This window comes from Drosophila yakuba, chromosome 2L (genome assembly GCF_016746365.2).
Source record: "Drosophila yakuba strain Tai18E2 chromosome 2L, Prin_Dyak_Tai18E2_2.1, whole genome shotgun sequence".
Lineage (NCBI taxonomy): Eukaryota > Metazoa > Arthropoda > Insecta > Diptera > Drosophilidae > Drosophila > Drosophila yakuba.
The window spans coordinates 5,525,250-5,538,095 of record NC_052527.2 but is presented as its reverse complement, the minus strand read 5'-3'; the positions used below and the strand labels follow the sequence as shown (position 1 = coordinate 5,538,095).

Sequence of the window (12,846 nt, the reverse complement as noted above, 5' to 3'; positions counted from 1 at the left end):
TCGCCGAACGGACCGCGAGCAGAACGGAGCAGTGCGGCGCGGAGAGGAGCGGAGGGAAGCGGAGCGGTCTCGGCGGCCGATGAATGTCAGTCAAGTGCGGCACATGGAAATGGAAATGAAAATGGAATTGGAATTGGGCTTGAGAAGAGCTCTGCGTATCTCAGCAACTGTGTGTATGATTATTTGTGTGTGTGTTTGCGAGTGTGTATGGGTGTGTGTGTGTGCGGGTGGGTGTTTGGGTTAATTTGCGCTTTGGGCTTTTCATAGTTGTGCCATTGAATTTTGAATTAAACAATATATAATCTGAAACCCGAGTGCGACTCTACAACTGTAAAATGCATCAAAGTGAAGGAAGAACAGTGTCACCAACTTTATTTAAATTTTGGCATACTGACAACATTAAACAATTTTCTTTGAATTTTAATGACATCTTATTGAGTTTCTTAAGAAAATTTACAGCTTTGCTTATGTGAAGGGCATTTATTGTGAAAAATAAAGATTTAAATGAAATAAATATCTTAAAGCTTACAAATTAATTTCTCATATACATATGTATGTATCTATACATATATATTGTTTATTTAAGTATAAAATTGCAATGAAATTGAAATGTTTTGAACCTTGAGGGGTCAACATATTTTCTAGTGCTCAGTAGAATAGCAAATATAACTAGGTCACATTTCACAAAATCACAATCTGCGAAGGAAAATCCAATGCACTTGGACTTCCATAAAAATTCATGTACTGATTTTCGCATACGAAACGCTTGGCGTTTGGAAAAGTAAACAAATCGTAAAGTAGAAATCCGAATTGATAACAAATTGTCGAAGCCTTATCAATGCGGCTAATCGTGATGATTAGCACTAACATAGGTGAACACGGCACATTCACGACTAACACCACACCCTTGTAAACTGCGAAAATCGACAAGCGATTAGAGCAAGTTTCAACTGCTCTCTAGTTCGCTATCATAGGGGCAGAACTCCCCAGCAAATGGCATAGAAATCAACAATGGCTGGCAGGCTGAGGCAATAAAACAATCAAATGTCGTTGCTTCAGTGCGTATTCAGGCTGGTTTCCTTATTGGATTAGTGTTTTTTTGCCTCCTTTCACATGGCGTGCTAACTGGGATTAGCTATCAGTTGGGGCCAGAAGTCAGTTACCGCTGCAGATTATGTTGCAATGTTGGGAATTGGAGCAAGCGGAAGTGGGTCAAGCCATCCCTTAACTTCGAAATGGGTCTCGGGCAACGTTTTCCATTTGAATTCATTAGTCAAATTCAAGCAGCTTATGTCAGTCAGCAGCGTGGTCAGTGGTGTAGCAACCAGCTTGCTGTAGTGAATAGGCTTACCATACGTACACAGTTTGAAAACAATTGAATTTCCTTTTTTTGCTTGAATATTTTCTATTACTTAAAAAAAAACGCATAATAACTCATTTTACTGCAAGCTAAAAACTTTTATTTAATTTTCATTTGGTTTAATTAATTTTCATTTTGGTTTTCACTTTGGTTTAAAATTGAATTAAGATATGAGTCAAAATAGCGGTAAGGACAAAAATTTTTTTAAATTAGTAATAGTAAAAGTAATAAAACAGCGAAGTCGTATAAGGTACGCACCATAGAAGCATAGAACGTGAGACTGTTTTGTAAGATTTTAAACATTTTTGTGAGTTGTTGATACTTTTTTGAACTCAGTAAAGAAAGATGAATATAAATTATTTTAATCAATCGCAAAGATGTATGGAATGTGATTGATTTGTTGCATTGGAGCTGGTGTCTTCCATGTGATGTGTGAATCGAAACTGAATGAGGATGATGAGGTAGCAAGTGGCCGCACCAGTAATCTGTAAAAGCATGCATTCATAAAATAATCAACTATTTAACAAGATAATCCACCGTAAAAATCAGCGTGCGATCCAGACGAAAGAGTCCTGCGGCTGTGAAAAGGACCTTCCGATGCGACAGTTGCAAGGACAGCCGAAAGAGGCGATCCCTGAGCTCTGGATCATCGGTGATATTGAGGATCTTGTGAACTATGGCGGCCGTATAGCTGCTGTGCAAAATAGTACGACTGCTGCCCTCCACGATCAGCACTATGATCACTATATACCAGATGAGCTGCATCAGGAAGAAGGCAAAGAACTCGTCGGCCTCAAAGACATCCAATCGCTTGGGATTCAGAATGGCCTCCAGAATGTAAAAGTCATCGAAGAGAATGAATAGGAAGGATATGGCAATGATGCCAAGCAGCGGATATGTGAAGTACTCCTCGATGGTCTGGCAAATGTCGCAGAGCAAGTTGTGAATGTTGGACACCTGTTTGATGGCATACTCCGGATTGAGGCGAATGACGGAGGTAACACTGTACCGCTTCATCGGCGTGCTGATCAGGTTTCGCAGGCGATGTGAGTAGCGCCTGTGATTGACGACCGAGTGCATGGGTGAGAGTTCCAAGGCGCTCAGCTGCTCTATGTGCGCATCCAAAATGTCCTGCAGGATCTGTCAAGGAAGCCATATTAAGTAGAAAATGGTTATCATGAACAATTAAAGTTATTCTGCACAAAGTTCCAAACATTCAACTGGTTGCTTTATGACCACTCTATTATGCAAAAAGTATGCTATAAAAACAAGCCTTCTTCAGTTCAAAGTATGCATTTCGTTTAAAGATAGCTTCTGATTTAATTCCGCCGCATTTTCTGCACATATAACCCCACTGCAGGAGCAATAAAGTCCCAGGACACTCACTTCGTTCAACATGCCAATCCGTCCCCTGGCCAAGTCCGTGGTGCAGAGAAACTTGAAGACCATCAGGCTGATATTGATGTGCGGCAGGGCGAAGGTTGTGAAAGTCACAAACGAGGGCGATATGGTGGCGCTGACCAGCAGGCTGTAGCTCACACACAAGTAAATCACATTGAAGAGCAGCATGCCCAAGGATATGAGGGAGCTGGACAGCAGTATCCTGCGGTAGTTCAACTTCATGCCCAGCCTCACGAATATCTCGTCCACCACAATGATGTTCTGTATGATGCTGACCAAACGCTGGCGCTTGAACATGGCAAAGCCAAAGATCGTGGACATGGCCAGGATACCAGTGAGGCGAAGCGTACCATCGCTGAATCTGGTGATGTTGGTCTGAAAGAAGTAGCCTATTATGGAGTCGCCCTCCTTCACGGAGATCCCGAAGCACAGGACGAAGAACAGGAAGTGCACAATGGCGGCGAAAAAGGAGAACTTGGATGTTTGCACCTCCTTCCGGGGATTCAAGTTCAATCGAAATGGAGCCAGGCCCAAAAGCGATATGAATGTTAGCGGTCGCAGTGCCTGGAACACATTGTCCGCCTGCGAAAAGCGCTCCCACAACTTAAAGGCCATTGAATATTGTTTATTATAATTCCACCGAAGGTGTAACGTCTGCTCGACTCGCGTATTTTGCGCCAACTGACAACGGAAGTCTTCGCCGGCTGATGATGATGATTACCATTGTGTCAACTGGAGACAGCACCGATGTATCATATATCAAAATCGTTAAAGCGCTCACACACACACCTTCGCACTCCTAATAGACCAATATCAATAGTAGCAAATATTAATTTAACATTAAACGCGGTTGGAGGGGTGCGGGTGGTCAAGGTCATTTACACGCAGGTTCAACGAGTTCAAAGGAATTCGTGACATGTCCATTTTTTGCCAAAGGAATGACAATGTTCTGCGCCAATGGCTATTCATTACAATTGGCAAACAATTTACGACGCCCATCCAACGACCACGCAAAGTGACTAATAGGCCTGACATTTTGGAAGGTACTTGCTACTAATTAGTTGATGGACAGCAATACTTGGTTATATGCTTAACTTACCAGCAGCTATTTGCGTATGCAGTTGAACTTATACAAGAAAAATATGTTCAAACTCACAGTCTCTATTACCTAAAAGTTTCAAATAAAATCAATCCAATTTGAGTGCTTATTTGAATGCTGCATCAAAGTTTCTAATTACCAATTTAAAAGACAAACTGTATAACCGATTAAAAATTTATTTCCAATCGCTGCTTCATATTGACAGAAAACACTTTTTTAGCAACAACAATAACATTTACAAAAAATACACATTCTGCTGGACGTATTCAATACCATTTCACCATGGCTCCATCGACTCGACTCGACTCGATTTCCATTCTACTCGTATATTCCAATTCCCCATATTGTAGTGACATCGATAGCACATCTAAAGCGTATGATTCGTCATATTATTGAAGGTCTCGCAGCAGGAGCTGCCATTTCCATAGCCATTGTTGGGGGAATTGGATGTGAACTGCAGCAAGATGATGAGATAAGTGGTCAGGGCGCCGCTGATCTGTTGTACATGAATGTTTCATTAGGAAAATTACAGAAATATATATAGAGTCTAGCAACTAACTGTGAAGTACAAAGTGCGGTCGATGTTGAACAGTCCAGCTGCGGTGAAGTTAATTTTCAGATGCATCAGCTGCATGGAGAATTGCTGCAGTTTCTCCTTGACCTCAGCACTTTTGGTTTTATTGAGTAGTGAGTGCACTATTCCACCCGTTTTCTCGCTCTTTTTAATAGCCCGATTGCTTCCTTCGACAATCGAAATGATGGCAATCAGATACAGGATCATTTGGCAGGAGAAAAACGTGACGAATTCCACAGTTTTGAATTTGCTTTCACGCTTCGATTTGCCCAGCAGCGTTTCCAGTACATAGTACGCATCGAAAACGATGATCAGAAATGCTATGGAAATAATGGTCAGCAGTTGGTAGGTGAAATATTTGTTGGCCGTGGCGGCGGCCTCGCAAATCAGATGATGTATCTCCATGGACTCCTGTATGATCTCGGCAGGATCCTTGGTTACAATGGTGTACATGGAGAATGAATCCAGACACTGCAGAGAGCGCTGTTTCTGAGTCACTGCCTTCAGAGTACGGGTGTCCCATTGATGGGCTAGGTTTTTCAACACCTGCAAGTAGAATTACGTAGGAAATATCAGTTGAAGTATTAAATATGCCCAATCTTAAACCAAACTTAACCTCGTTAAGAGCACCCAGGTAAATGCGTAACTTGATCATTACATTTCCGACCAGAAAAGAAACCGCGCACACGATACAATGTGGTGAAAAGTAACTAATCACCGATGAGATGGAAAATGTGGTCGCGTCTCTCAGGCCGATCATCAGAAAACTGCACGTTATATAAGCCGCCATACTGCCCACCAGCAATGCCACCAATCGATTCATTTTCTTCTTAGCCGCCACCTGATGCATTGCCACGCCCACCCGTGGAAACGCCTCCGTCTCGAGTGCATCGAAAATGGCCAGCAGTTGCAGCAATTCCCTGCGATGCAGCAGCGATAGAAGCAATATGGCAGAGATGCCCAGCATTCCGTTGATCTTCTGCAGTCCATCGATCACATTGGATATGCCCGTAAGGAAAAAGTTGGACATCAAGGCATCCCGATGGACGGCGCCGTAGAATGAGTTGCCCATATAGATGGCCATTCGTATGAGGATGTTGATGTAGCCCAAGTAGGAGGATGTTAGTACTCCTCTGCCTTCTGAAGATATGGTCACGTTGTAGGGCACAATCCCAAGGCAGAGGGCCATGAATATGGTCAGGCGATAGCAGGTGTATACGTCGTGTGGTCGGTTACCCGATTTCCTGACCAATCGTCCAAGGAGCCACATGATGTATGGCTGCTCTGCAAAGCCATTGGGTCCGTCGAATACGCAAAATGGGATATCAATCTCACAACGCTAATGAATTGTTAGGCTCATACAACAATATATATGTAAATTAGTGGGATATACATCTAATTATCCAAAGAGCTAGTTGCTTAGTGAGCTAAGGTGGGGAATTGGGCTTTCAACAATTAGGTAGTTTCTGTTTTTTAAGAATTACTTGCACTTCAGCTCGACCCACCTGATTCAGTACAGTGAAATGCTGCCAGAGGCGATGCAAAGTGGCATGAAACAGCATAACAATGCTGAGTAGAAATATTTGGGGCACATAGAAGGCGACAATTGCCGTGTAAATGGGCCTCACATCATTTCCCAACAGCATCCAGTTGGAGCTAATCAAGTAGCTCAATTGCACGCCATTGATGAGCAAGATCTGCAGATGTCTCAAACGCATAATGGCGGGATAATTGAAGCATACTCCGACGTTAAGAAACCGATCATCCACACAGGATATGCGATCCCAGATGCGAATCAGCAATCTAACGCGAATGCTGCTGCAGAGAAAGAGTATTGACATTCCAGTCATTCCTATAAACTTTTGCAGTGAGTCTCCGATTTGCGATATCTCCGACTTGAAGAAGTAGCCCACAATGCTCTGCTGTTCGATGAGAGCGGCCAGAAAGCAGTAGCTGAAGAAGCTCAGCTGAAGAAGGGCATTCAGATAGCCGAGTTTACTTAGCTGAAACTGCCTACCGCCAGCTTGACCCCTCAAGCGAAATGGGGTCAAGCCTAGTAGATAGGTGTAGAAGAGTAAGGTTTGCTCGGCTCCGAAAGCATCCCGAGGTTTGAATAGTTCGCAAAAGGTATTTGACATTTCTTAGACGAATTTTTCAAAATACAAGTACTATCTACTCAATGCATAGCATTGTGGCCGAAAATGAAAGTATTTTTTTAGAGTCCAGTGCAAGTTGCTTTTATAGCCACGATTGTGATTGGCCTTTAAAGTATTTATGATCCACACCTTGAACGCAATGAACGTCATGGCAGTTTAATATTGTCTACTTTTCGCCGTTGACAGGTCAGGTAATGTAAACCCGTCCATCAGCCACCGACAAAGTTCTCATTTAATGGCACTTTCTGCGTTTTTCCAGCGTTATGAAATTATAAAGAGGTGGTTCATGTCCTCCGGTTGGCGTTCAGTGGTTCATGGTCGTTGTTTGTGTTTGTGTGTGCTAATTAATTTAATTGAATCAGCTGAATGAAATTAAAAACACTGCTGTGTTAAATGGAAAAATATTAGATCGTTACCATTTTAGTGTCCTCATGGGAAATGCCCAATTAAAGCAGCTAACTAGTTAAATAGATGCTAAGCGATAGGCAATTGATTGTAATTGTTTTGATTAGAAATATATTTAACTAATATTTAAAAGGCCTGTCGAAATACTTTGTTTGGCAACCCACATAAGTTAAATAATAAATATGCAAAACTTGTTTTTTTCTAGGCAGAGTAATTTGTCATTCTGTGGAAAACCATACAAGGTGTTCAAACAACCTTTCCACTAATCTCTAAGTCTCGCCCCTGGTCAAGTGTTCCTTACCTTGTTGACCATCACCAGACGCATCTCCACCAGATACGTGAAGCAGCTGAAGAGCGCAATGGCAATGGCGATGACCGTGTGCTGGATGAGGAAGGTGAAGTGCAGCGCCAAGGTGGGCGCCACCTGGGATGAGTAAAGCACCGAGAAGGTGCCGCCGGTAAAAAGGACGTTCACCAGGAACATGGAGATGAGGAGCATGTAGCTAAAACGCAGCACCTTGCTGTACATGATCTTCACGCCCACCGTCTGCAGTTGCAGGTCCATGGTGTGGAACTTCTGCAGGCAGCGCTCCAGTCGATGGTTGGGCACAAAGGCGGTCAGGTAGATGACAGTGACGCCAATGCAACCACTCACTATCTGCATCATATCCCCGAAATAGGTGATGCGGGATCGAAAGAAGTAGCTGGCCACCGACTCGCAATTGTTGCAGATCGTTAAACTGTAGGCAAAGACAAACATGGCAATGTGCATGATGCCATTGATGTAGCCAAAGATGGTCTTCTTGATGGTCCTCTTGCCGGTTTTGCTATCGCAGCTGATGTAGAAGGAGGTGAGGCCGTGAATGTAGGTCACATGGAACACTGGACGCAGGCACTCGTACAGCTGTTTGGCGGTAAAGAAACGCCGAAATCTACGATGCCACGACTGGCATAGTCCAGAAGCCATTTCAATGTCCGGAGTATCCGTCGGATCCACCGGCTCCTTGGCCCTTTCAATGTCCATGACCGCTTCGCTTGAGCTTCAACCGGCGACTGACGCCAGGGACCCCAAATGATTTGCATTTTAGCAGAAGTCGTTGGTGGGTGGGCTTGGACAAGTAAATAACTTTCCCATTTTAATGTGTAACGCGGGTCTAGACAAGCTGCTGTCCGCTTATGTTTCGACCATTAACCTATTAGCTCTAGCTGTTGCATTTTAATTAATGGCGCAACTCGCTGGGGAATCATTTCCCCAGGGCAAACCAACGATTTGCCCACGTTAAGGGAAGTTTTCCGTGTCTATATCCCTATTTATCTAGATCAATGAGTGACCAGAGACCCTCTTAAGCCAAATTAATTCCATGGTTTCCATGTAGAGCGTGAATGAATTTATGTCAATTGTTCGGCGGAATAGAAGAGCTTTTGTATTTCGTGTCCTGCCGTAGATGAGATTTGCTTAGTTACGTTGGAATTATGGCCATAAAGACATCGGATATTACTTTATAAGGGGTCATTGCCATTTTCAGTTGGTTTGCGAAATATGGTTGCAAATTTATGATAAGCACAGTTCCCAGAAGCCTTGAAATTTAATACTTTCGTATTCGGAACAGCAAAGTGGGAATAGAAATGAGAAAGCGCGTCTTTCTTTTTGTCACACTTTCAAGTTAAACTGATGATGTGTATTTATTATTAAATAATAAATTGATTATGTAAATGAAAGGCAGCAATTTATTCGAATGCCCCAAAGTAGGCATCGCATTTTAATCGATCTTATCTAACTCACTAGGTCAGCTGCCCAATAGAGTATCTTAATCCATTACCTGGCAGACCTTGTTGGTTAAATAGTCTAGGCTGTGCTCTTTGCTGACCATCTACAGCCAAAAAGCAAACGTAATTACTAAACACGTCTAGTGGAATCATGGCAAATAATCTAGTTTGGTGTGTGTGTAACCAAGGCTTTACATAAATTAATTTTCACACTTGCTTTGTGGTTGAGTAATAAAAGCAATTACAGTGAATCTCCCACTGGAATCCCCTTTCCCGTCACGCATCTCCACCAGCTGCAGGTAAATATTTACCTGTACTTGCTGGTCGTCCTGATAACCATTACCCCCACTCACCTGATTGATGATACTGAGGCGCCGCTCGAAACTGAAGGCAATCACGCAGAACAAACAAATCGCTATGGAGACAACCGAATGTTGCAGAAAAAATGTCATGCAAACGCAGAACGAAGGTGTGACGTCCAAGGAGACGAGCAGCCGGAAAACACCCACGAAATAAACACCCAGGATCAGCAGCTTGAAGATCAGCACCAGCAACGAGTATCGGAAAATTCTCGAGTATTTCACGCGTATGCCAATGTTCGAGAAGTTCGTATCCAAGCTGTGCAAAATAGTCAAGGTGCCCAGAAGTTTGCAGCGTTTAAGAATTGCCGAGGTGTAAATCACAGCACCAGCTATCAAGCCATTGAAGATCTGCAGACGATCGCCGATTGTGGAGATTTCGGTGCGGAAGAAGTAGCCCACAATGGATTCACCCTGCCTCAGGGATGAGATGTAGCAGAAGCCGCAGAGGCAGATGTAAATGAAGATGTTGAAGACGCCGAAACAGGACATCTTCAAGTAGGACTCGCCCATCTTGCGCCTGACCACATGAAACGGCGTCAGTCCGTAGAGAAAGGTTAGGAAGAACAGCGGACGCAGTGCCTCGTAGACCTGCGAGGATATAAAGTATTTGCGCACCCGACGCAGGGCGGACATGGTGGCGAAATCGAAGCTAATGCACACCGGAAACGGAAGTGAGAACAGAGCACGGCGAATCGCACAACCGTTCGGGTGAAAGTGTCAACGCGAACTGGCTGAACTGACTGGTGAATAGGAAAAATGGCGATTGCCACGCGACGGATGCAAACGAAGTGGGCCAAAGGATAATAGAAGGACCCCCCCGAAGTGAGTGAAGAGGGGATATAAAAACGAAATGCCGGCTGGCTGGCGAAAGCTCATTATTATGTTGTCTAGGACTCGCAGCAACAACAAGTGGCAGGCAATAGCAACAAGTGTTATCGTTTTCTCACTCTCTTTCGAGCTGCCAGTGATGATTTTATGCACACAAACAAATAAAATGGATATAAATTATGTTAATAAAAAAGACAAAATAGGGGAATAAGTGAGTAATGTTTCTATCCTTGGGGGGGTACATGGAAAGAAAATCAAACCGATTTCGGGTGCAAGTATGTTAGGATAGAAAGTTGGCAAGTAATTGTTTATGTGCACCATATACCGAATCAGCACCAGCGTGTCCTTGAAAACGGAAACCACTTGAGCTGAACTCAGTCGCTAGACTTTAAGGATATTCGCCGTCAAGTGGACGAGCATCCATGCGAGTTTGCTTCGTGACGGGCAATTCATTGTCTTCATTATCAAGGAGACACTCGAGAGTAATCGCATATCTGGCCACACTCGTTGACTGGGTGGATATGGAAATGAAGGGAAGGTGCAGGATATCGATGGGGAATCGTTCCTGGCCATTGCTCCAGCCATAAGCAGATCCGATTTCTCCACTCAACTTGCTTCTGGTGTACAGGGATTACTGCGATTGACAGGTGATATATGATGATTGGATGGCTACAGAGGAGGAACTGAGTTTACTCGCAAGACTGCGTTGAGCCGAGATGTTTTAATTAAATATGACACATGGTAAATACTAAACCTATTGCTCACCTTGTGCAGGCAGTTGATTCTGCGCTGCACCGTCCTGGTCATCAGGCAGAACATGCAGATGGTGATGGAAATGGCCATGAGCTCGTACACAAAAATGAAGGTGAGCTGCCACGAAGCGTACACCTCCATTTTGGCCAGGCAAACCAAGCCGGTGGTCAGCAGCACGGTGTCCAGGAGCACGACCGCCGAAATGACCAGCACCACTTGGCCCACAACCGTGTTGAAGTTGACGGGACTTCGTAGCCGGTCCAGTTGCTCATCGGCCTGCACCATATTCTTGACCGATTTGAGGAAGTGTTTACGCAGCAGCAGTGGCAATATGAAGGTAAATACCGCTGCTATAATGCCGCCAACGTCGTGGACACGTGTGCTAATCTGGGACACGTGGTTGCGCATGAAGTAGCCAATGAGGCTCTCGTTGCTCAGGTTGATGTAGCTGTAGCAGTAGGCGAGCAGCAGCCAGCGCAGAATGGCATTCAGGAAACCATACCAGGACTGCTCCAAGGATGTCTCGCCCCGCGCATTGCGCCTCACCAGAAACGGCGTGATGCCCAGAGCAAAGGCAATGGTCACCATCAGCGAGATGGAGTCATAGCAATCCCTGGCACTGAGCCAGTAGCGCAATCGTCCTCGAAAGCCGCGAAAAGTGTCCACTCCGTAGCGGATCATTGCTCGAATCCGAATAAATGCGGCTTCCTCGGCAAATTGAGTTGGATTCCTGGTCAAATTGAGTTGAATTCATTTCAATGGAGTGCACTGCTTATCGCAGATTAAATTGCGCAGATATGGTAATTGCTGTTGTATGCTTGGCAGCTATGGCAATAGGTCTCATTTGAATTTCATCAGTTGTTATCTAACCTTATCTACATTCGTTCAATTAATTACCACGCAAATAAGCTTTGTGGTTAGAGCCATTAAAACACGCATTTGCTGGGCTTAAACATGTATATTCTGAGAAGAAAGGTCAAAGAATCTATATAGAACCAAAGTCAAGTGACCAAGTGATAATTGCGTTTCGAAACGCTGTTTTAAAAACCAAGTTTAGCATAATTATACCCGTTACTCGTAGAGTAAAAGGGTATACTAGATTCGTTGAAAAGTATGTAACAGGCAGAAGGAAGCGTTTCCGACCATATAAAGTATATATATTCTTGATCAGGATCAATAGCCGAGTCGATTTGGCCATGTCCGTCTGTCCGTCCGTCTGTCCGTCTGTCCGTCTGTCCGTCTGTCCGTATGAACGTCGAGATCTCAGGAACTACAAAAGCTAGAAAGTTGAGATTAAGTATACAGACTCCAGGGACATAGACGCAGCGCAAGTTTGTCGATTCATGTTGCCACGCCCACTCTAACGCCCACAAACCGCCCAAAACTGCCACGCCCACATTTTTGAAAAATGTTTTGATATTTTTTCATTTTTGTATTGGTCTTGTAAATTTCTATCGATTTGCAAAAAAACTTTTTGCCACGCCCACTCTAACGCCCACAAACCGCCCAAAGCTGCTACGCCCACACTTTAGAAAAATGTTTTGAAATTTTTTCATTTTTGTATTGGTCTTGTAAATTTCTATCGATTTGCCAAAAAACTTTTTGCCACGCCCACTCTAACGCCCACAAACCGCCCAAAGCTGCTACGCCCACACTTTAGAAAAATGTTTTGATATTTTTTCATTTTTGTATTAGTCTTGTAAATTTCTATCTATTCGCCAAAAAACTTTTGGCCACGCCCACTCTAACGCCCACAAACCGCCAAAAACTGTTCTTCGCACTTACACTAGCTGAGTAACGGGTATCAGATAGTCGGGGAACTCGACTATAGCGTTCTCTCTTGTTTTGATGTTAGAATGCAGCTAAAGCGAAAGACAAAAGTCCACATTAACGAAACGCCGCAAAAACAAATCCAAGCAAGTAAATCCAAACCAACACTACTTGGCCCCAGTGCTGCCATCATCTTCAGCTGCTGCCAGTGGAGTCGACAATGCAAACGAGATTGCGTAATGGATCCCCCTCCCCCAGTCTAATGAGCTCCCAGTTTGGAGCACTCGACTCCAACGTCGTGCTGCAATGCAACAAATCATGTGGCTGGCTCAGAATTTTTGTCGCACAATTTGGCTGACAACAACACATCC

General features: G+C 44.0%; 2 protein-coding genes across 6 annotated transcripts; both read right to left on the bottom strand.

Annotated features, from left to right (window-relative positions):
• Positions 1-1,628: 1,628 nt before the first annotated feature.
• Positions 1,629-3,447, bottom strand: LOC6526942 (putative gustatory receptor 28a). The gene is made up of 3 exons (XM_002088004.4): positions 2,747-3,447; positions 1,898-2,500; positions 1,629-1,845 (listed from the first exon to the last, which is right to left on the bottom strand). The coding sequence occupies exons 1-3, from the start codon at positions 3,374-3,376 to the stop codon at positions 1,726-1,728; spliced, it is 1,353 nt and encodes a 450-aa protein (XP_002088040.1). The 5' UTR covers positions 3,377-3,447; the 3' UTR covers positions 1,629-1,725.
• A 573-nt stretch (positions 3,448-4,020) lies between these two features.
• LOC6526941 (putative gustatory receptor 28b) lies at positions 4,021-11,388 on the bottom strand. 5 transcript variants are annotated; one of them, XM_002088003.3, is made up of 3 exons: positions 10,718-11,388; positions 4,420-4,980; positions 4,021-4,356 (listed from the first exon to the last, which is right to left on the bottom strand). In XM_002088003.3, exons 1-3 carry the CDS (start codon positions 11,384-11,386, stop codon positions 4,228-4,230), a joined length of 1,359 nt encoding a protein of 452 aa, XP_002088039.2. In that variant the 5' UTR covers positions 11,387-11,388; the 3' UTR covers positions 4,021-4,227. The 5 variants fall into 5 exon arrangements, with proteins under 5 accessions (XP_002088039.2, XP_015053538.1, XP_015053536.1 ...); XM_015198052.2 differs by lacking the exon at positions 10,718-11,388 and adding an exon at positions 9,116-9,847; XM_015198050.3 differs by lacking the exon at positions 10,718-11,388 and adding an exon at positions 7,297-8,065.
• Between the last annotated feature and the right edge of the window lie 1,458 nt (positions 11,389-12,846).

Coding starts and splice junctions, on each gene's coding strand:
- LOC6526941 (XM_015198050.3), bottom strand. CDS start 8,019: ATGGACATTGAAAGGGCCAAGGAGCCGGTGGATCCGACGGATACTCCG. Junction 4,981..7,296: donor GTCTGGTGATGGTCAACAAG/GTAAGGAACACT, acceptor TTCTACTTGCAG/GTGTTGAAAAACCTAGCCCA. Junction 4,357..4,419: donor ACCGCACTTTGTACTTCACA/GTTAGTTGCTAG, acceptor CATGTACAACAG/ATCAGCGGCGCCCTGACCAC.
- LOC6526942 (XM_002088004.4), bottom strand. CDS start 3,376: ATGGCCTTTAAGTTGTGGGAGCGCTTTTCGCAGGCGGACAATGTGTTC. Junction 2,501..2,746: donor GGATTGGCATGTTGAACGAA/GTGAGTGTCCTG, acceptor CTTCCTTGACAG/ATCCTGCAGGACATTTTGGA. Junction 1,846..1,897: donor ATCGCACGCTGATTTTTACG/GTGGATTATCTT, acceptor ATGCTTTTACAG/ATTACTGGTGCGGCCACTTG.